Source organism: Miscanthus floridulus, chromosome 10 (assembly GCF_019320115.1).
Source record: "Miscanthus floridulus cultivar M001 chromosome 10, ASM1932011v1, whole genome shotgun sequence".
Lineage (NCBI taxonomy): Eukaryota > Viridiplantae > Streptophyta > Magnoliopsida > Poales > Poaceae > Miscanthus > Miscanthus floridulus.
The window spans coordinates 61,854,960-61,876,028 of record NC_089589.1 but is presented as its reverse complement, the minus strand read 5'-3'; the positions used below and the strand labels follow the sequence as shown (position 1 = coordinate 61,876,028).

Below are 21,069 nucleotides of genomic sequence, written 5' to 3'. Positions count from 1 at the left end.
ATTTTGTTATTGACCTAACTCATCTCACAGTTCATGCCAGCCTTGATTAACAATAATGCCCAAACTATTTGTTTCGCAGCTGGAGCTGGTCTTGCCTTCATTAGTCCCATCTCTGGGTACTCAAAACATGCAATTCTACTACATTAGCAGCATCACTTGCTAGTTGCTACGACACAGAAACACAAGGAGAGAGGGAGGAAGAGAGGAAGAGGGAGGGGGAGCGCGCGCAATGGGGGATCTTGTGGTTGGATTGGCGAAGTCAGTGGTGGTGGTGGGGGGGGGGGGGGGGGGGGGGGGGTACTAACCAAGGCCCAGTCGGCTATTGAGGAAGAGTCAAAGCTGCGGCAGAGTGCACAGAGGGACCTTGTGTTCATCCCAGGTGAATTTGAGATGATGCACTCCTTTCTCAATGTCGCCAATGAAGAGCGTGCCAAGAACAACGTGGTGAGGACATGAGTGAGGCAGGTCCGTGACCTAGCCTATGATGTGGAGGATTGCATTGAGTTTGTTGTTCACTTGGATAACCAGCCACACTGGTGGCGCCGCTTCATACCATCATGTATGGCAGCATCGGCGCTACCCATAGATGCAGTGATCGCAGAGATAGAGCAGATCAAGGCCAGGGTCGAGGATGTTAGCAAGAGGAACTCGCGCTACAGCCTCATCAGTGACTCTGGATCCAAACCAGTCATGCAGCAACAACCCACAACTAGCCCTGCTTATGGCGCAACAACACATGACATGTTTGCTGAGGCAAGGGACACCACAAAAAAGCAGCAAGGCATAGGGGATCTCACACAGTTGATCACCAAGGAAAATAGTGATCTTGGAGTGATCTCGGTGTGGGGGATAGGTGGTGATCTTGGTAGGACATCCATCATAAGGAAAGCCTACCAAGATCCAGAAATCTGCCAAAACTTTGGATGCCATGGCTGGATCAGGTTGACATATCCTTTCAATCCCCACAAATTCCAGCAGAGCTTAGTGACTCAGTTCTACACAAATTCTTGCTTACAACAAGGAACACTGTAGATGTAGCCGAACTGAAAAGGATGGAGAGAACAGGAGCAAAGCAAGGAGGGCTCCTTGAAGAACTCATGAAGCAAGCGGATGAGAAGAGGTACCTAATCGTCCTGGAAAATGTGTGCACAATGGGAGAGTGGGATGCCATCATGGCATGCCTACCCGATAGGCAGAAGGGCAATTGGATTATCGTGTCAACAGAGAAACGAGAAATCGCAAGCTTGTGTATTGGACACTCGTACCAAGTGTTGGAGCTTAAACAGTACTCAGCTGAGCACCCTGTATGTGTGTTCTTCAAGGAGGTGAGACAGGAACAGAGTGAATTTATGAAAAAAATATATTTCTGTTATATGTAGCTTTTTTTTGGACATTAGTCTCTGTCTCTCTGATAAACGGTATTGGTCATTATGTTTTCTTATGTCAAAACAAATTCATATGAAGTAAATTTTCGATAGGTGTCACATATTTACTCAATGTAAGTCACAAGTTAAAAATTTTAAAATGGTTGCCTGTAAAGAAAATTAAACGATTGCTATCTACTTGACAAGTGACTAGTTTATAGATTCTTTATACTTAATATATTTCACGGTCTATTGCATTTTACATCAAATCTAGAAACACTTCAATCTATCAAAATAGATCTAATCTCGAGAAAATATGCGAACTCGGGTTAGGAATTATATTATAACTTTTAGTTGGTCAGTCCTAAACTCCAAATCTCTCTCCTAGTAACTCTTGGATTTCTCCCTTCTCTCCTTAACTGCTTCGTATTTTCAGGGTCCTCTGGGCAAGGAGACTGGAAGAGTAATGTCAAGCAACAATGAGATATTAATGGAGGATGAAGTGAATCACGGGGGAGGTCTTACTTCCTATCACAGAATTCCAACCTCAAGAAAGGATGTAGCCAGTAGCTGGTTTGACCAGTTTAGCCTTGTTGGACGTGAGTCACAAATAAACGAACTTTGTAACTATCAGACCACAGCACGTTTCAATGATTGGCAAGTGATGTCTGTATGGGGGATAGCAGGTGTTGGGAAATCAGTTCTAGTCAGAAATTTGTATTATGAAAGGATGCTTCAAAAGGACCCAATATTTGACAAGTATGGTTGGGTTCTGGTGTCCCATCCATTCAATCTGAGGGACTTCTCTCGGAGCTTACTTTTGGATTTTCATTCAGAACCTATTGAAGCCTTGGGAATCGAAGACCCTATTCAGGAATGCCATAGGCTTCTAAAAGAACATCCGTGTCTTGTTGTTATTGATGATGTACAGTCTACAGAAGAATGGGATTTAATACAACCTTCCCTGGTATCTAGACATTCCAAGAGTGTTATCGTTGTCATCCCAACCGAAGAAAGCATTGCCACATATTGTGCAGACAATGAAGAGGTTGTGTTTAACATGAAGGGCCTAGAAGCTCAAGCATCCTTTGATCTCTTCAGAAAAGAGGTATTCTTAATCATAAGAAACATTCATATTTTCTAGATACTTCAATCTATTGTCCTGCATGAGTCTTACCAGAAACATAGCATCTCATTCGCAACTACCAGTTGTTTCTCCTTCACCCACAGTTACGGACATTAAAAAATAAGGAGTGATTACCATCTCATCCATATCATGTTGGTCGATACTCAATAATCTTTTATTCACGGCTGCATCCTAGATAGATGGTTTGCCATTTTACAGGAGTTTGAATGTTGTTTGCAAAAATAGTAAAAAAAAAATTAAACTTAGTCCACGCAATGCTGAGGAATGCCGATGTTTTTTTTCTATCATATTGCCAACAATTCCAGACATGTTTCACCCAACAGTTCCAAGCAATCTATCTAGTGGAAGTATGAAACTGCAATTAGTTTGCCCAGAAGTATAGCTTGTAGGAGAGTAAATCAAAACAGGGTGCTCTATCTTTTTCTTAGGTTTATTGTCTGCCAAGGGGTGATATGCCTTTTGCACCATAAAGCTCATAAGTTTGTCTGAAATCTGCCACTTGTGTTTCAATTTTCTGCATCAATTTCTTTCCAATAATAATGTCTAACAAATAGATTGTTACTAGAAGCATACCCCGCGCGTTGCTACGGGAATTGCGGATAGTTTAGAATGAAATTATACTATATATAATTACTTGTATGAAGGAATAAAAATTAATGCTAGTGGATTGCGTGGCATGTTGACATGGACAATGAAATGGTTATGTGTCTTGCTGACATGGACTTCACAATTGCATATGCTAGTGGGTTTTAATTACATGTGATAGTGCATTGCTGAGGTGGACAGCTTGCATGTTGAGAGAAATCGCTAGTGGGGTTTAGGAATATAAGATATAGAGATTTGGAACTACTGATCTGGAGAGTACCTTTTACTAGACACCATACTACTAGTTGGTGGTGGAACACAAACTGTTCTGTTCATTGATTTCACAACACAATACAGAGCTGAAACAGACATTTAGGAGGTGAACCATGTATCTGTTCTCCAAAGTGTTAAGATTAGTTCTCCATTTCACAAGTTGTTACTTTACTTTACAAAGCTTTGTTTTCCTTAACATGGAACTCATGTATGGTTTCTAGGAAGGACATCATGATGTAAAGGATTATGTATACTCTTAACCATGCTCCTACATGGGATATTGACATGTGCTTCTCAATTAATCAAGCATTTATAATCCAGTGCACTTATTCAAATAATTTTGAGAAACAAATAGGCGTGTCATCATCCTGTGTGGCCAAATTATTTTACTAATGATCTAACCAATGGTACACATGTATATGTGTGGCCAAATTATTTTTACTATGATTGATCACATAGCTACAAAACATTTATGTTGGCCATGTCATGCATATAATATTTTTTAGGATTCTTATAGTAATGCTATAGACGCTTGTACCATGACAGGAGTGTGGACAACATAGAGAAGTACAAGGTGGCAAAGAAGACTGCAAAGCGAGCTGTAACTGTGGCAAAGGGTAGAGCGTACGAGGATCTTTACCAACATTTGAGTACGAAGGAAGGAGAGAAGGACATTTATAGGATGGCTAGGGTTCGTGAGAGAAAGACACGGGACTTCAACCAAGTTAAGTGCATTAAGGATGAAAGGGAGCATCTCTTGGTAAAGGAGGATGAGATCCGACATCGATGGCAAGAGTATTTTAACAAATTGTTCAATGGTGAGAATATGGACACAACCTTTCAGTTGGATGACTCTTTTGATAACACCAATAGGCGCTTTGTGCGGAGAATCCAAGAATCTGAGGTCAGAGAGGCGTTGAAAAGGATGAAAGGAGGTAAGGCGATGGGACCGGATGGTATCCCAATCGAGGTGTGGAGATGCCTCGGGGACATAGCTGTAGTATGGTTGACCAAGTTGTTCAACCATATTTTTCGATCAAACAAGATGCCTGATGAGTGGAGGAGAAGTATATTGGTACCGATCTACAAAAATAAAGGGGATATTCAAAGTTGTACAAATTACCGGGGAATTAAGTTGATGAGCCATACTATGAAGCTATGGGAGAGAGTTATCGAGCATCGCTTGAGAGCAATAACGCGGGTCTCTATGAACCAATTTGGTTTCATGCCCGGAAGGTCAACCATGGAAGCCATTTTCTTAATAAGACAAGTTATGGAGCGGTATAAGGAGAAGAAGAATGACCTACACATGGTTTTTATTGACTTGGAGAAGGCTTATGATAAAATACCAAGGAATGTTATGTGGTGGGCTTTGGACAAACATAAAGTCCCAATGAAGTACGTCGGGCTCATTAAGGACATGTACAACAATGTTGTGACTAGAGTTCGAACAAGTGATGGAGACACGGATGACTTCCCGATTAGGATAGGACTACATCAAGGGTTAGCTTTGAGCCCTTATTTGTTTGCTTTAGTGATGGATGAGGTCACAAGGGACATACAAGGGGACATCCCTTGGTGTATGCTTTTCGCGGACGATGTAGTGCTAGTTGATGAAAGCCGGACAGAAGTGAATCAGAAACTGAAGTTATGGCGGGAGACTTTGGAGTCCAAAGGTTTTAGACTTAGTAGAACTAAAACTGAGTATATGAGATGTGACTTCGGCACTACTACTCGGGAGGAGGAAGATGTTAGTTTGGAAGGTCAAGTAGTGCCTAGGATGGATATCTTTCGATATTTAGGATCAATGCTACAGAGGGACGGAGATATTGATGAAGATGTTAGCCATAGAATCAAAGCAGGGTGGATGAAGTGGCGGCAAGCGTCTGGTGTCCTATGTGACAAAAGGGTACCACAGAAGCTAAAAGGTAAGTTTTATAGGACGGCGATTAGACCTGCTATGTTGTATGGTGCAGAATGTTGGCCTACGAAAAGACGACATATTCAACAGCTAAGTGTCGCGGAAATGCGTATGTTGCGTTGGATTTGCGGGCATACAAGAAGGGATCGAGTTCGGAACGATGATATACGTGAAAGATTAGGGGTAGCGCCAATTGAAGAAAAGCTTGTCCAACACCGGTTGAGATGGTTTGGACATGTGCAACGGAGACCTCCAGATGCACCGGTGCGTAGTGGAATCCTAAGTCAGGATAGTAACGTGAAGAGAGGCAGAGGAAGACCGAAGTTGACTTGGGTAGAGGCAATAAAAGGAGACTTGAAAGGATGGAATATACCCAAAGACTTAGCCTTAGATAGGAATGCTTGGAAGACAGCTATTCACGTGCCTGAACCTTGATTGTTTCTGTTGGGTTTCAACTCTAGCCTACCCCAACTTGTTTGGGACTTAAAGGCTTTGTTGTTGTTGTTGTTGTTGTTGTATAGTATTTAGATAATTCTATGTTTCCTCACTTGGCCATTTTATTTTTGTTTCGTGTTCCATTGGCAAGCGCAATTCATCATGAAAATTCATTTTATATGACAAAAATAATACCTAATATATTTTGTGTTTACCAAAATGACTAAGATCATTCAAATTTCTTTACAATAGGTACAAAATAAAAACCAGGCATCACCTCTAAAGAATTCAGATGACAAAGAGCTAGAACAGCTTATTGTGAAGTGTGGTAGACTTCCTAAAGTAATAGTTGCTGTAGCCAAGTTTTTGGCATCCAAGACAGTCACATGTATGGAGAGCACTAGAACGCTTAATCGCAGATTTATGCACGAGCTTGAGAGCAACCCTGAGTTTCGTGGTCTGAGAGATCTGTTTGGTTGGATGCATTCCTACTTCCGTACATGCCCAGATTTCCTAAGGCCATGTATATTCTATATGTCAATATTCCCTGGGTCCCAAATCATTCGGCGGAGGCGTTTGGTGATGCGGTGGGTTGCTGAGGGTTACTCCAGGGACACTAAAGACACTACTGCAGAGGAGAAAGGGGAGATCCTCTTCTCAATGCTCGTCAACCTGAGCATGATCCAACCACCAATGTGCAAAGCCATCACACACATGAGAATGTTCCAATGCCAAGTCAGTGCTTTCTTCCACGAATACATCATCTCACGTCCAGACGAAGAGAATATTATATTTGCACTGGAGGTCTTTGCACTGAAGGGGTGTTGCCTTCCAACCACCCGGCGCACAGGACGCCACCTTGTAATAGAAGCAGCTGGGACAGAGACAGGATTGTGTTTGAAAGCATTGATTTTTCACGTCTATGGTCATTAACAGTGTTTGGGGAGTGGGAATCATTCATCATCTCTAAAAGTATGAAGGTGCTTCGAGTGCTCGATCTGGAGAATGCAACAGGTGTGACAGATAAAGACCTCGAGCTAATGGTGAAGCTTCTTCCTCGTCTCAAGTTTCTATCTCTGCGAGGAAGCAGTGGGATCCGCCATCTGCCGAGTTCATTGGGTGAGTTACGGCAGCTTGAGACTCTGGATGTCAGGCATACCTCCATAGTTACCTTGCCAGCATCTATCACCAAGTTAAAGAAACTGCAGTACATCCGTGCTGGCACAACTTTCTCAGCAGGGGAACCATCAACACCATGCAGATCTCATCAATTAGTTGGTGTTGAGGTGCCAATAGGTATTGACAAGCTGACTGCTTTGCACACACTTGATGTTGTCAATGCTGGTCTTGCAGGGGGCAAAGCCTCCCTCAGAGAGCTCAAGAAGATTACCCAATTGCGCAAGCTTGGAGTGTTCAGTGTCAACAAGAAAAACTGCATGGAGTTCTGTGCTGCCATCGCATGCCATGTCCGTCTGGAATCCTTGTCAGTGTGGCTTAGCAAGGGCAGTGAAGAATGTTTGGATAACATTTCCTTGCATCTGAAGAAGCCTCTAGAGAAAACTCAGCAGCAGCCCCAGGGGAAGGGTCTGGAGAAGACTCTGCAAAGGCCTCAGCATAAGCCCCAGGAGAAGCCTCAGCAGAAAACTCAGGGAAAACCTCTAGAGAACCTTCAGAGCCTTAAGCTATGCGGTCTTGTAAAATAAGTGCCATCATGGATCAAAGATCTTCCCAAACTCACAAAGTTGGAACTGGAGATAACCATGTCAGAAGAAGTTGAAGTAATTAATGTTCTTGGGGAAATAAAAGAATTAAGTATTCTACGTCTTTCTGTCAAGCCACATCATGGTGCTGATGGCAAGCTTGATTTTTGTGTCTGGGTGAATGGAATACAGCAACGCTGTTATTTGAAGTTAAAGATCCTCGAGATTACTTGCAGCTCAAAGTTAAATGTATCCTTTGGATCCGAAGCAATGCAAAATCTTGAGCTACTGACAGCTCGCTGCTGTAGTGGGTCAACATTGAAGTTCATTGAGGTAAAGAATCTCTCTAAACTAAAACTCAAGGAAGTATGGCTTTTCGGTTCCCATGACAATACACTCAAGGATGACATGGAGAGACAACTGAATGAGCATCCAAGGAAACCTCCTTTGAAGATGGAGGAACTGGATGTATGCTGAGCTCACAATGTTAAATGTGTCAACGGTCACCCAGGCATCTACAGAACTCTTTTCATCGTTTTTCTTTATTTTTTGTACCGCTTGATCAAGTACTGTGATGCATCCATCATGGCAATCGTAACTGAAATATCTGCTGCCTCCATGAAGTCAAGATAATTGGCACTTATCCTATGCTAAACATGGTTAAGAGAGCATCATAGTTACATTCACTCCAGTTCATTTGCTCTGTGCTCGAAACTTTGAGATCATGTCTTCTTTAAGAAGGGCTTATTGGTGTATGCATGTGTATGGATTGGACCTGGGCATTGATTTAGTAATTGTGTTGTAGTTTTGTGTAACATAGTAGCAACTGTACCCTGAGTTCTGTTTACTCCTTGTGTAGTATTATGTAGATGCCTTTTATTTGTCTTATTGCATAAATTTGTAAAAATGTACTTTTGTCTGAGCATTTAATATATTGGTAGCAAGATTGCTGTTTAATCTCATGTTGATCGCTGGTCTAATGGTACGCTGTTGACTAACTGTTGACACTTGACAGTAAGCCCATTGTGGTGTAGCACAAGATCATGAACATTGAGCGGTATGCTTGTGAGAAAAGAGAAGCTAAACTCATCACGTTGAGTTTTTTTTTTAATGCAGGAGAGATGATTTAACAGAAACACAGGAGACTTACGTCCGGAACGCAATGGCCTATGAAATATTCCATCTTGAGATATCTGCCAGTATGATAACAGTGCAGAGTTGTGTTATGACACGTTAATCTGAACGTTGACAAAGATATAGTTTGCCTAAGAGTTTAATAGAATCTGACAAGGAAATTCAAATTTCATAGGGTATATTATATTACCTCAAAGCGAGATGGAATTTCAAATTTCCCTGTTAACACTAGTCACGCTTGGTAGAAAAGGAACACGCCGGGCCCACAGGACTCCTATCCTGGCATGCGTAGTGGTTGGGTCTCTAAATAAACTTAAAAGATGGAGTTTGCTCCTTTTTCAACTGAAAGGGTGCAACTCACCTAACCTTAATGTGCTGTAGTCAAGTCTTTGCTAAATTAACATTCAGAAAAAAAAAAGAGTCGTTTTGCTAAACTAAAGTTCACAAAAAAAAAGGTCTCTGCTAAAAACTCCAAATTAAATGAGTATCACCAACTCGGAGTATTGTTGGACGGTGCTGGCATCACATGGCTGCAGTCAAGTCAACTTTTTATGTGCATGTGACTCAGACAATCCATCATTTATTTAATAGTCTAGCATTGATGGAGTCAAGTCAATATATAGCTGTTTACAAGATCTATATTTCTTGGTTTGCTTTATATACACGCGCAGGAATACCACCATTCATCCCAGAAGCTGCCTTTGGAGATTTTTTTTTATTTTTAACATTTTTTGTAAACTAATTTTAAATCTAACACTATTTTATTTTTTTTTCCAAAACTAACACTTTTGCCCGCGCCTATTTTTCTGGCGCGGCGAAACGCCTGTACCGCGCCATGCATGGTGGCGCGGTGAGAGGGATGACGTGGCGACAACCAGGGCGCTGATCGATGACGTGGTAGGGTCTGCCGCGCCACCGATCGGCGCCGCACCATCCCTCACGGCGTGGCAGTCCTAGTTAAATATCGCCCGCGAGCCGCCCTCCCTCTGTCTGCCTTAACGCGGTGGACGACTTCAGCATTCTTTAATAATAGCGAATGTGTTGAGAATTTCTAAAACGAACAAAATCGAGTAAAATTATTTCGAATATGGTTGACTAGCATATATATCTTGCATGTTTCCCATGTATTTTAAAATAGTAGCGTGTAATTTATGTTATTAGCATCAGTTCAATGTAAAATAACAATAATGTTATCACTTTACTCCGGCGTTCTTTTTTCATGAGTCACGTTTGGCACGCAACCCTAAGCCCAGGTTCTGCCACGCCATAGCCCACGGCGCGGCACTGACGCGCCACGGCATGGCAGGACCTGGACACAGACAGAAGCCGACCAGCCTCAATTGCAATTGAATGGGAGCTGCTGTCGGTGCTGTAAACAACTACAAGTGCTGCCGCGACGCATTGAAACGAATATGAAGCAAATAAATGGAGTCCGTGCACAAGTTAACAAGTTGCCACATAATATTTTTCATTGATTCATGAGTCTGCAAGTTTTGGACGACAATATTCGTTCGACGTAAGTTCAACATAACCAACTAAGTCCCAGGAGTGTAAGGATCTCTCAGACATCTCTGTCTCTTCGGATTTGTAGGCAACACATTGAGAGTGTAGCCAACATCGGTGTGGTCGCGTTGTCGGTGCTTACGGCTCGTACCCTGTAAGTATATGATATGCACGATTACTTATAATCTTTATGATCGTTAGTTCATGGAGCCTACGTATTTAAAGAAACTACCTTTGTTACTACCTGTAAGGCTCCTTGGGTACCAAGCGGGGCACCACCTAGCTGAGACATGCCGATCTCGTCCTGCTGCCAAGGGTCCCACTGGTGGTGCTGTATGTGGAAGCCCGGGGGGTCGTCGTCGTCGTTGTCGTCGTCATCGTCGTCCTCGTCGTCCTCGTTTGCAGGGTCCTTCCCAGCGCTATAATGTGGTGGTGTACGCACAGCGGAAGCGGCACCTATCACCAGCTGAGAAGAGCCCGCTGGTGTCCTCAAAGAGCCAGAAGACGTGGCACCTGACCACGCCGGGTAATCGGGTTCCACCCAAGGAGTGCCCATGCAGCTCAACTTCTTAGCTAGCTTCCTGCAGCTCCGCTTCACCTTCTGCATGAATAGACGTTAAAGTTAGTGCATTTCCCAAATGCATATACACTAAAGAAATATTTTCGAAACGAACAAGTTTATGTTTACCTCCACAAAAGCCTCGAGAACGCATGGCCCCTACCCTCTAGACTCGTGAAGCCGAAATGCTGCTTCGTTGGACAGCCTTGACAATTGTGTCGCCTAGGTACAGAAATGTGGTTGGACAGTTTTAGTACACATACTTAATACTAAATGGATAACAAATTGTGTCATTTGAGTATCTTATCACGTATCTTTGAAGCGGGGCTCTCTGTAGTTGTGTGTCGTCCCTAGTGGCAACGTCGTACACATCTTCGATCACATCTTCCTCATCGTCCTCGTCAATCGCCTCCTCAGTGTACGGGGGCTTGATATGTGTCCTCGTAGACCTGTGAAGCCACCGCAGGTACTCGTTAAAGGTGTGCTGGTCGTATGGGGGACCCGCATCGACCGGCTGCCGGTCCCTGGTCTGCCACAACTGGATGTACGTGTTGTGTGTCACGCGCCAATCCTTGATCTTGTACCTCTTCCTGCGGTCATACCTGCAACAAAACGATTGTTAGTTGTACCATACACACCTCTGAATTATAGCTTTGTTATTAATCGATAACGCACACATGCAATTCTTGGTTGGTGGAGTAAAGCGGTGGTGGGTAGCCTATCATTCTTCCAAACTGCCTACAAACCCTGATGGGCAAGTGAATCTCGACCACGTGGAAGAAAATAAAAGGGACGTTGCAGCGATACTCGTCTGACTCATCCCTAGTGACAGGACTCAGATATTCCTAGAGCTCCGGAGCATCCCAAGGACACCAATGCACCTAAACATTTCGTAATTGAGTTAGGTTGTGATATAGTGTACATCGAACAAGACACATGTATGACAGTAAAGAGAGCGTAACCTGGTGCTGTGTCAGGACGTCGAGACAGTCCGTGTACTTCCTATACTTGCGCCTCGCATTCCCTCTAACTAACTATGCTTGCATCCAGATATACAGAGCTATAGGCAGTGTATCCTGCCTGTTCTAATGCTGCATTGAACACGATAATGAATTGGCCATTAATAATTTCATCATATGTAACTGCCTCGAAGAATATAGTGAACCGAAGTACTTACAGGGAAACAAGTAACAAGGGGCCTCCCAACGGGCCATCGTTCTCAACACCAAACCTGGAGTAGGTAGGAGCAACCCCCAAGGTTCACATACCCTGAGGTGCGACGGCAGTCAACGCATAGCTGTCGATGCGTCCATGCCAGGACTGCGCTGCCCCAGCTATACGCCGCTATGTTATCCCACGGCTGGCGTAGTATGTCAAGAAAGATCCAGTTGATGGTGTTGTCCATGGCGTCTGGGAATAGGAAAGCACCAAGGAAGTGTCAGAGCCACACTTTAGCGAACCTGTCGATCTGAGCCTCATCAGCCTGTGGGTCCAAGTAATCAAAGCGCTCTATAATCCACGACAAAACATCAGAACTTTTCCTGAAATTTACCAAAGAAAATGAAACCCGATGGCTGCAGGAAAGCAATGCAAGTATTAAATAGGCTTGAATTGCTCACTTATTTTTCTTGGAAACCTCGGCGTTCGGTGGAAGAAAGCCAGTAAACTGAGCCACCAACTCCCTCCAGTGATCGTTGTCAACTATACCTGTCACTGGAAATCCCCCCAACCAAAGGCCAAAGATAGACTTCATGTCCTGCATGGTCAAGGTCATCTCGCCGCAAGGTAGGTGGAACGTGTGGGTCTCAGGCCTTCACCTGTTATAAGAATAGAACGACTGTTAGTTACCTCAAATTTGTTATAAGAATGTTTACGTACAATGAAGGCACTCACACCTGTCTATAGCTACAGTAAGTAGTGCTGGGTCAAGGGGCGGAAGACCGTAGTTGACAACACGGACAAGCTCGAGGAAGCCAGCACGTCGTATGTACGGCGTGTAACGCTCGTCCCACTGGTGCGCCCTGGTGTGCGTGCGGGGACTCAAAGGAGGCAAGGGTACCTCTACGTCGGTGTTAGTCAAGAAGGGTGCTCGGTGCGGGTCGTCGTACTCCACCTCAAGAAGGGGGTATAATTGGTGCTGCGTGGGAGGGGCCATCCTGATACAAATTGATAAACAAATGGTTAGAGTATTCAAATTAACAATATTCAAATTAACATTATGTAGCATTGCAAAATTTGAACTACTTGTTATGCAATAGGAACACAATATGAAAGCACATGTATATATTCAAAGTAATTTTCACAGACATATTAAACAACTTCACTAGGAAAATAAGCAACTTCTATGTATGGACCTGCTGCCCTCGTTTTTTATGCAGCGTGCAAGCGCTCGTCCTCGCGGCAGCAGCGTGCGCTCGTCCTCGTGGCAGCAGCGGGCCTTGTCCTCGCGGCGGCGGCGCGCTGCAGTGAGGGCGGAGGCACGGCAGTGAGGGCGGTGGCGGGCGCGGCGGGCGGCCGGAGGGGGTGGCGCGCCAGCGTGCGGGAGCGACGGGCGCTGCGGGAGTGACACGCCGGCGTGCGTGGCGCGGCGGGCGCGAAGGCGCGACAGCCGACAGGTGCGGGCGAGCGTGGGCGTGCGTGCGGTGGGCAGGGCGTGGCGCGGCGGGACTGGGCCATGGGCCTTTAGCCGGCTCTGCCACGCCCTGGGCGGTGGCGCATCACTGCTGCACCATGATGAGGGGCGCGTCACCGCCGCGCCCTTATCGGTGGCGCGGCAGAGCCGGCCACATCACCGGTCAGGCGCCTGGTCCCTGCCACGTGGGCGAGCTTGCCGCGCCCCCATGCATGGCGTGGCAGCGTTAATTTGCCACGCCGTGCGAATAGGCGTGGCCAAAAGTGTTAGATTTGAAAAAAAAAATTAAACAGTGTTAGTTTGAAAATTAGTTTAAAAAATATGTTAAAAATAAAAAAAAAATCCCTTTGGAAGCCCGTATTCCTAGTTAGGATCTGTGAAGTGTTTCTTCAGGTTAGTGTTTTCCAGAGGTGGTATTTTTCATATGATTTTAATTATAACCCATGTTTATGTTTTCTTCGTTGTTATATATGTTGTTAGACAACTGCTGATCTGGTTAAGTAGAAGTGTTGATAGTTCATAAATTGTAGGTACTGATCCATTCCTATTTAAATCATCAGAAATGGACACCAGCGCTACCAGAGGTCTTCTTAGCACACTGCCACTGGAACTGCCACTGGAATTCTTGAAGGAGATTACCAATGCGTTCTCTGATGAGAGAAAAATTAGTGATGGTGCATTTGGAACAGTTTACAAGGTATGGTTTGGAGTTCATTTTTTTTATTTCTTTTCGAACATGCAGGACAGCTATGTATCATTGCAGCAATTAGCAATTAACTCACCTTAACACATAGCCTGAGAGAACTTTAGAACAGACACATCACGCATGATGTTTCATACGAATGTTTTTCATTTTCAAAAGATGATGAGGAAACTTGACAATATGCATCATATAAGAGCTCAAACAGGGGGTTCTTCAAGATGGACAAGTCATTGCTGTGAAGAAGCTTGCACAAAACACTGCAGTGCCTGCTGGGAAACAATTTCTAAAGGAGGCTACAAATCTTATGGTCGTAGACCATGAAAATATACTGAAGATACTTAGCTGCTGCAGTGAAGCAAAGAAGAAAGTGGTAGAGCACAAAGGAAAATATATTCTTGTAGACACGGATGAATGTGTACTATGCTACGAATATGCACCCAAGGGAAGCCTTCGTGGCTATCTTTCTGGTATGAGAGGGCACTGTCCGACATAATTTTCTTTCCTCATTGTTTCTTTCTCCAACTATGCTGTTTGGTGTATAGACATAGCTTGTTATATACTATGTGGTCACCTCACTATAAGGAGGGGAAAAGAGGTGGTTACAATGCATTATCAACAGACAAATTCAAGTCACTTGAGGGAGTAAATCGTGAACAGAGTAGATTTAATATTATCTTTTGGAAAGAATATTTAATCCAACACATATATCACATTATGATTATGCTGCAATTTCAGTTCTGAATTTGACTTCTTTCAGTGGTCTTTGCCTTTCACATTATACCACTCATATCATCTTTTGCTGTTGTATTTGATGTTTTTTGTTGTAATTTTTTTTCAAACTTTTTGTTGTAAATTGAAAGCCACAAGTAAAGTTTGTTCTTCCCATCTTCCTCACTTATCCTCATCCTCAACATTAAACAGTTCGTCCTATGCCATTCGTGTGTTTTCCTTGTTGCTGTGATCAGCTGGAGCCTCTTCTGCTTGGATAATTCATAATCTATGAATGATATTTTGACCGTATAGCTTTTTACACAAGTTCTAGTAACAGTATAAGCAGATTTAATTAATACCTGAATTTGGTGGTTTCTCTATTATTGTAGTTTAGTTTGGCATCTCCTTACTAGACCGTATGTCGAAATTAAGCAATACTATTCTTATTTCTTAATCAACCAATGCTGAGATCCATACCTCCCTTGAAATCTACAGTGGTAACGTTGCACCCTAGAAAGCCTCATAAAGCTTACATAATTCATCTTCATTCTTCAGATGACGCGAACAGAAGTGATTGGGACACAAGCTTCAAAATAATTAAGGGCATTTGCCAGGGTCTACATTTCCTGCATCAAGAAATGGGTGCTCCTATTGTGCACTTGGATCTTCATCCTGCAAACATTTTGTTGGATGATAACATGGTGCCAAAAATTGCAGACTTCGGTCTCTCAAGATTCTTTGGTAACGAACAAACCCGAATAAACACTATAAATGTTGTGGGTGCAAAGTAAGTTCCTTTATTGTGATGTAGATTACATTTTGAGTTATCATGTAATGCTAACCACACTCTCACTATAAATATCTTTCAGAGGGTACATGGCTCCAGAGTATTTATACAGTGGTGAAATTTCTCCCCAGTGTGACATATATAGTTTAGGAGTACTGATCTTAGAGATTACCACAAGGGAGAAGAACTGTTCTAATGACAAAGACATGGCTGCAAGGAACTTTATTATTGATGTAAGCCAACATTACATGATGAAGATTCAAATACTTTTCTGTAGGCATATGACTCATGTCCGTTGTGTATAATCAGTTAGCTTCTGATTCAAATTCTGCAGATACGTGAAACATGGGATGATGGGCACATAGCATCCAAATACTCATCACTAGATGCAGATCGTCTTCAGCAACTGAAAGCGTGCATTGAGATTGCATTTAGATGTGTGGATGTCGCTCAGAAGAGTAGACCTCCTATAGTTGAAGTTGTTGACAGGCTTTATGGAAGACGTGCAGGCTAGTTAACAGCTGAGATATATGAATACTGGGTAGAGCGGTTCTATCTTGTCAGATGTTTTTACCATTGTACAATAATTTATATAAGACAGTTTTGGATTTTTTTTTTCTGTTTCCTCTTTAGAAATAGTTTTTGGAGCTGAATCCACTCAATCAAATTCATGTATATGTTTGTGAAAATCCAGTCTATGGTTTTTATTTTAAACTAGTTAAATACTATTTTGTTTTAGTTCTCTTTGTTGGAACACTAATACACGAGTAGCGGAGGCAAGTGCAAATATAAGCTAATACCATTGGAACATTTGAGTAAGTGTTTTGCAGGGATGCTTGGCGAAGCCTTCGCGTGGAGCCTACGATGGAGTGGAGACCCCAGCAATTCAAGCGGAGGCCACGCACGTTTCGGGAAGAAACCCAAAAGGCCTCCGCCAGCAGCAAGAAGGCCTCCACCACTGGCCGTAGCTAGGACGGAAGCCCGAGCATGACCCTGAAGATGTCCGGAGGAGTCCATAGGCGGAGACTCAGGAGCGAAGGCGGAGGCTCCGGTGGCTCAGGCTGAGGCTATGTTGTCTCCGCCCGAGAGAAAGGGGTCTTCACAGCGCCGCGGCCCAAGATCGGAGACGAGCCTCCCATGGGCCTGAGGCTAAGGCCCAAGGAGCTAAGGCGGTGCAGGAGGACAAGACCCGGGATGCCCCTAAGGATTTGTACTGGTATTAGGATATTCTAGAAATGTACCTTAATTGTCAAAGGGCAAATGTGTACCATGAAGTAGTAGTGAACAGTGCCCTATAAAAAGGGGAAGCCGGATGCTATGTAAGGGAGGTGGCTGAACACATTAATGAAACCTTGATTGAGCTAGGGCCCACCCCCCATTTCACATCCCTTCGCCCAGAGCTCCCGGCTGGACGAAGGCTTCCGTACCCCGCCTACTGGAAACCCCTAGTTTTCCAACATTGGTGCCCACCGCGTGTTGGCCAAGCAAAACCCACAATGGCAACAAAAAGAGCAACCTCAGCAAGCGCACCTAAGGATCCCACACCAAGGAGAAGACCTAGGCGCAGAGGAGCCGGCCGTCGAAGACCAGCCTCCGGCTTCCTAGGATTAGCAAGCCCCAAACCCCACCCTAGAGCAAGAGCTTCAATAATTACAGGCTCAGTTACAGAACATGCAGCAAGAAAGAGATTGGGTCGCAACAACCTTCGCCGCAAATCAACGGGCAGCCGAAACATCAGCTCAGGCAACGGAGATCAGGCAACAGCTAGTCGTCCTATAGGCCGAGATACAAAGTATGCAGCCTTCGCAATCTAGCTTCAACACATCAAACTAGTTCCACTCAACAAAACAAAGCCAACCCAACCCCCCGCCACGCACAATATCTCAACCAACCTTTGGCACGCCTTACACTTTGCCACAAACCCATAGAACCATTGATTCCAAATCACCACTATCCGAAGGCATCCAGAGCTCACCCTGGCCTCCCTCCTACAAACCCATCACTTTGCCCAAATTCAATGGAAGATCAGACCCACGCCAATTCATCATGAGTTTTGAGGCAGCAGTAGCTTCCGCTGGTGGAAATGAAGCGATGTTAGCCAAATCTTTCATCATTGCAGCCGAAGGCGACGCACTAGCCTGGTATTCTATGCTGAAGCTAAGTTCTATGTATTCATGGGAAGACCTTCGTGACAAGATCTTAGCAAATTTTAAAGGATTTATAAGTGAATCCTTGACGTCCATGGATCTGTTTCAATGCAAGCAAAATCAAGGAGAAGCCTTAAAAGACTACTTCCAAAAATTCATGCAAATGAAGGCAAAAGCACCCAATGTTCCGGAAGACGTTGCTATCGAAGCAGTAATCAAGGGCCTTCGCATAGGACCCTTCGCACCTCATCTAGCCAAGGAAAAGCCAAGGACATCAAAGACCTTTACAACGAAATTGAGAAATATTGTAGATCTGATAATGACCTCCGTAGAAGGCTAGAAGAGCAAAACCAGAACAAGCAGTTCCAGGGTAACAGCAGGAACACCCAGAGGGGCAACAGAAGCCAAGGCCAGCTACAACCACCGCAAGGGCAAAGCCAGCACGTCTTCAATATAGAGCAGCAAGGAAGCAGCCAACAAGGGCAGCAACCAACGAAGGCAGGCCCAAAGAGGGCGCCTCAAAAACAAGCCGAAGGAAAGAGAAATGGTGAAGACAGGAACTGGAATAGAAACAAAAACCAAAGACAGCGAAGGCAGTACTACTTCTTTCATGGAGAGAACAAGAGGCACATCACCAGGGATTGCTCGGATGCTAAGGAGACCTAAGAAAGGATCAAAAGCAGAGCAAATCCGTAACCTCCGCCACAACAACCCGCAAGAGAAGTAAACCATACCTTCGCTGCATCTCCTCAGCAGCAATATTGCCCAATATACCCAAGCCTAAACTCCACCCAAATTCACCCATCCACTTTAGCTGCCGCCTACTATTCAAATTTCCTACCTGCATGGCGACCAAGTACTCAGCAGCAGGGGCAGACTAGCAACCAACGGGCAGAAGCCAACCTCACCTACATAAACCCAAGGCCTCCGCACATAACATTCATTGAGACCAACCAGCCATCTCAAGTACACAATAGGCAGCTAGAGGCATTGCCTCCGCCCCACCAATACAACCGGCAACACCCAAAAACGAACCTAGCCCAGAAAACCAACTCAACCCTCACACACCCCTACCCACCATCGGCATGATATTGCCTATAGCCGAAGGCTCCTCGATGGAGTTCCAGACAAAGAAGCAGAAGAAAGATCACCTCAGGTTGATCAACAACATAGTAGTTCAAGGCCCAGTGCGCTACACAGATTGGTCAAAGACGCCAATCACCTTCTTAGAACAAGATCTGCAGTTGGAAAGCTACCCACACACCGATGCCATGGTGATCAAGGCTAACATTGTAGGATGGGAAATCAATAGGGTTCTTATAGAATCTGGAAGCTCTACAGATATTATCTTTGTCAATGCCTTCGACCAGATGAAGCTAAATAGGAGCCAGTTGCAGCCTTCGGACTCAATATTAATTGGTTTCGGAGGAAAGAGGATCGATGCATTAGGAAAAATATCCTTGCCAGTCTCCTTCGGAGGTCAGGAAAGCGCAAGGACTGAATATGTGAACTTCGACGTAGTAGATCTCTACTACCCCTATAATGCCATCTTTGGAAGAGGGTTTGCAAACAAATTTAATGCAGCCATCCATATGGGCTATCTGTGTATGAAAATGCCAGCCTTGCACGGAACCATCACAGTCCATGGCAGTCAGAAGGAGGCAAGAGACATAGAAAGAGCCATCTACAAAGCTCAGCGCAATATCAATTCTATCGAAGCAGCCAAAAATAGCTTACAGGAGCCTTCGAACATGCCGAAGGGCAAAATAGGTCTCAAAGATCAAGAAGAAACAAAGTCAGTCCCATTAGAAGATGCAGTCCCAGACAGAAAGGTCACTATTGGAGGCAACCTATCGAAAGAAGAAGAAGAAGCAGAACTCATAGAAACTTTAGCTAAGAACAAAGACGTCTTCGCCTGTCAGCCTCCAACCTGAAAGGGGTCAGTAGGGATATTATACAGCACTCCCTTGACATCAACCCCAAAGTAAAGCCAAGGAAGTAGCGACAAAGAAAAATGTCAGAGGACAAAATCTTAGCAGTAAAGGCCGAAGTACAGAGGCTGTTAGACGCAAACATAATTCAAGAAGTCAAGTACTCAGAATGGCTGTCAAATGTAGTACTAGTACCGAAGAAAAATAGAAAGATGAGAATGTGCATAGACTTTACAGATCTGAACAATGCATGTAAGAAAGACCCATTTCCATTACCTAGGATAGATGCCTCCGTCGATAAGGTGGCAAAATGCAAATGCTTTTTTCCTCCTAGACTGCTTTTCAGGATATCACCAGATCTGGCTCAACAAAGAAGATGAAGAAAAGGCAAGTTTCACTACCCCTTCGGAACTTATTGTTACATCCGAACGCCCGAAGGACTAAAAAATGCAGGATCAACCTTTGCCAAAATGACGAAGGCAGTCCTCGGCCCACAGCTGCAGAAAAACATTATAGCCTATGTTGATGATATTGTGGTAATGAGCAAAAATGAAGGAGATCACATAGCAGATTTAAAGGAGACCTTTGCCAATCTAAGAGAAGCCAAGCTAAAACTCAACCCAGAAAAGTGTGTCTTCAGCGTAAGCAGAGGTAAAATGCTTGGGTACATCATAGGACCCGAAGGTATAAGGGCCAACCCACACAAAACGAAGGCCATAATCTCAATGGTGGAACTATCAACCAAAAAGGAAGTCCAAAAACTCACAGGAAGAATAGCAGCGCTAAACATATTCATTTCATAGTCAGCAGAACGCAGCCTCCCATTCTTCAAAGCTTTGAGAGGCGGAGACAAGGTGGAATGGGGGCCAGATCAGTCGAAGGCCTTCCAACAGCTCAAAAATTATTTGGCTACTAGACTCTTGGTGACAGTGCTGGATCCATAGGCTCCATTGCTGTTATATGTTGCAGCTTCTGACCATGCGGTTAGTGGGGTGCTTGTCCAAGAGAAGGAAGAAGAGTTGAAGGTCATTCAACAGCCTATTTATTGCATTTCAGAAGTCCTGTCAGGAGCAAAATTGAACTATATAGAGATAGAAAAAATAGCATATGCAGTGTTGATCTCCTCAAGAAAACTAAAGCACTACTTCTAGGCACATGAAATCATAGTACCCTCTTCGCAACCACTCGGGGATATACTCAGCAACAAAGAAGCCTTTGAAAGAATAGGAAAATAGGCAACAAAACTATCCCAATTCGAGCTCAACTATGTATCAAGAACAGCAATCAAATCTCAAGCGCTAGCAGATTTTATGGCAGATTGGACACCTTTGGCACACCAAACCCCACAGCCTCAGCCTCAAATCTAGACACTCGACAGAGCTTGGGGACACCTAGGCGCTGGGGCCTCCGCCATTTTGATAGCACCATCTGTCCTCCGTACAAAGTATGCATCAAGGTTAGAATTCAAGGCAACAAATAATATAGCAGAATATGAAGGCCTCATAGTAGGCCTCAACAAGGCAAAGGCACTCGGAGC

The 21,069-nt window shown here is 44.1% G+C and overlaps 1 protein-coding gene and 1 pseudogene across 2 annotated transcripts; both read left to right on the top strand.

Moving 5' to 3' along the window:
* The first annotated feature begins 293 nt into the window (after positions 1–293).
* Positions 294–8,387, top strand: LOC136486659 (disease resistance protein RPM1-like; annotated as a pseudogene).
* Positions 8,388–13,597: 5,210 nt separating this feature from the next.
* Positions 13,598–16,062, top strand: LOC136486657 (cysteine-rich receptor-like protein kinase 25). Of its 2 annotated transcripts, none has more exons than XM_066483613.1 (6): positions 13,598–13,646; positions 13,814–13,950; positions 14,162–14,423; positions 15,223–15,454; positions 15,537–15,687; positions 15,789–16,062. In XM_066483613.1, the coding sequence occupies exons 2-6, from the start codon at positions 13,816–13,818 to the stop codon at positions 15,966–15,968; spliced, it is 960 nt and encodes a 319-aa protein (XP_066339710.1). In that variant the 5' UTR covers positions 13,598–13,646; positions 13,814–13,815; the 3' UTR covers positions 15,969–16,062. The 2 variants fall into 2 exon arrangements, with proteins under 2 accessions (XP_066339710.1, XP_066339711.1); XM_066483614.1 differs by having other exon boundaries at positions 15,764–15,901.
* The last annotated feature ends 5,007 nt before the right edge of the window (positions 16,063–21,069 follow it).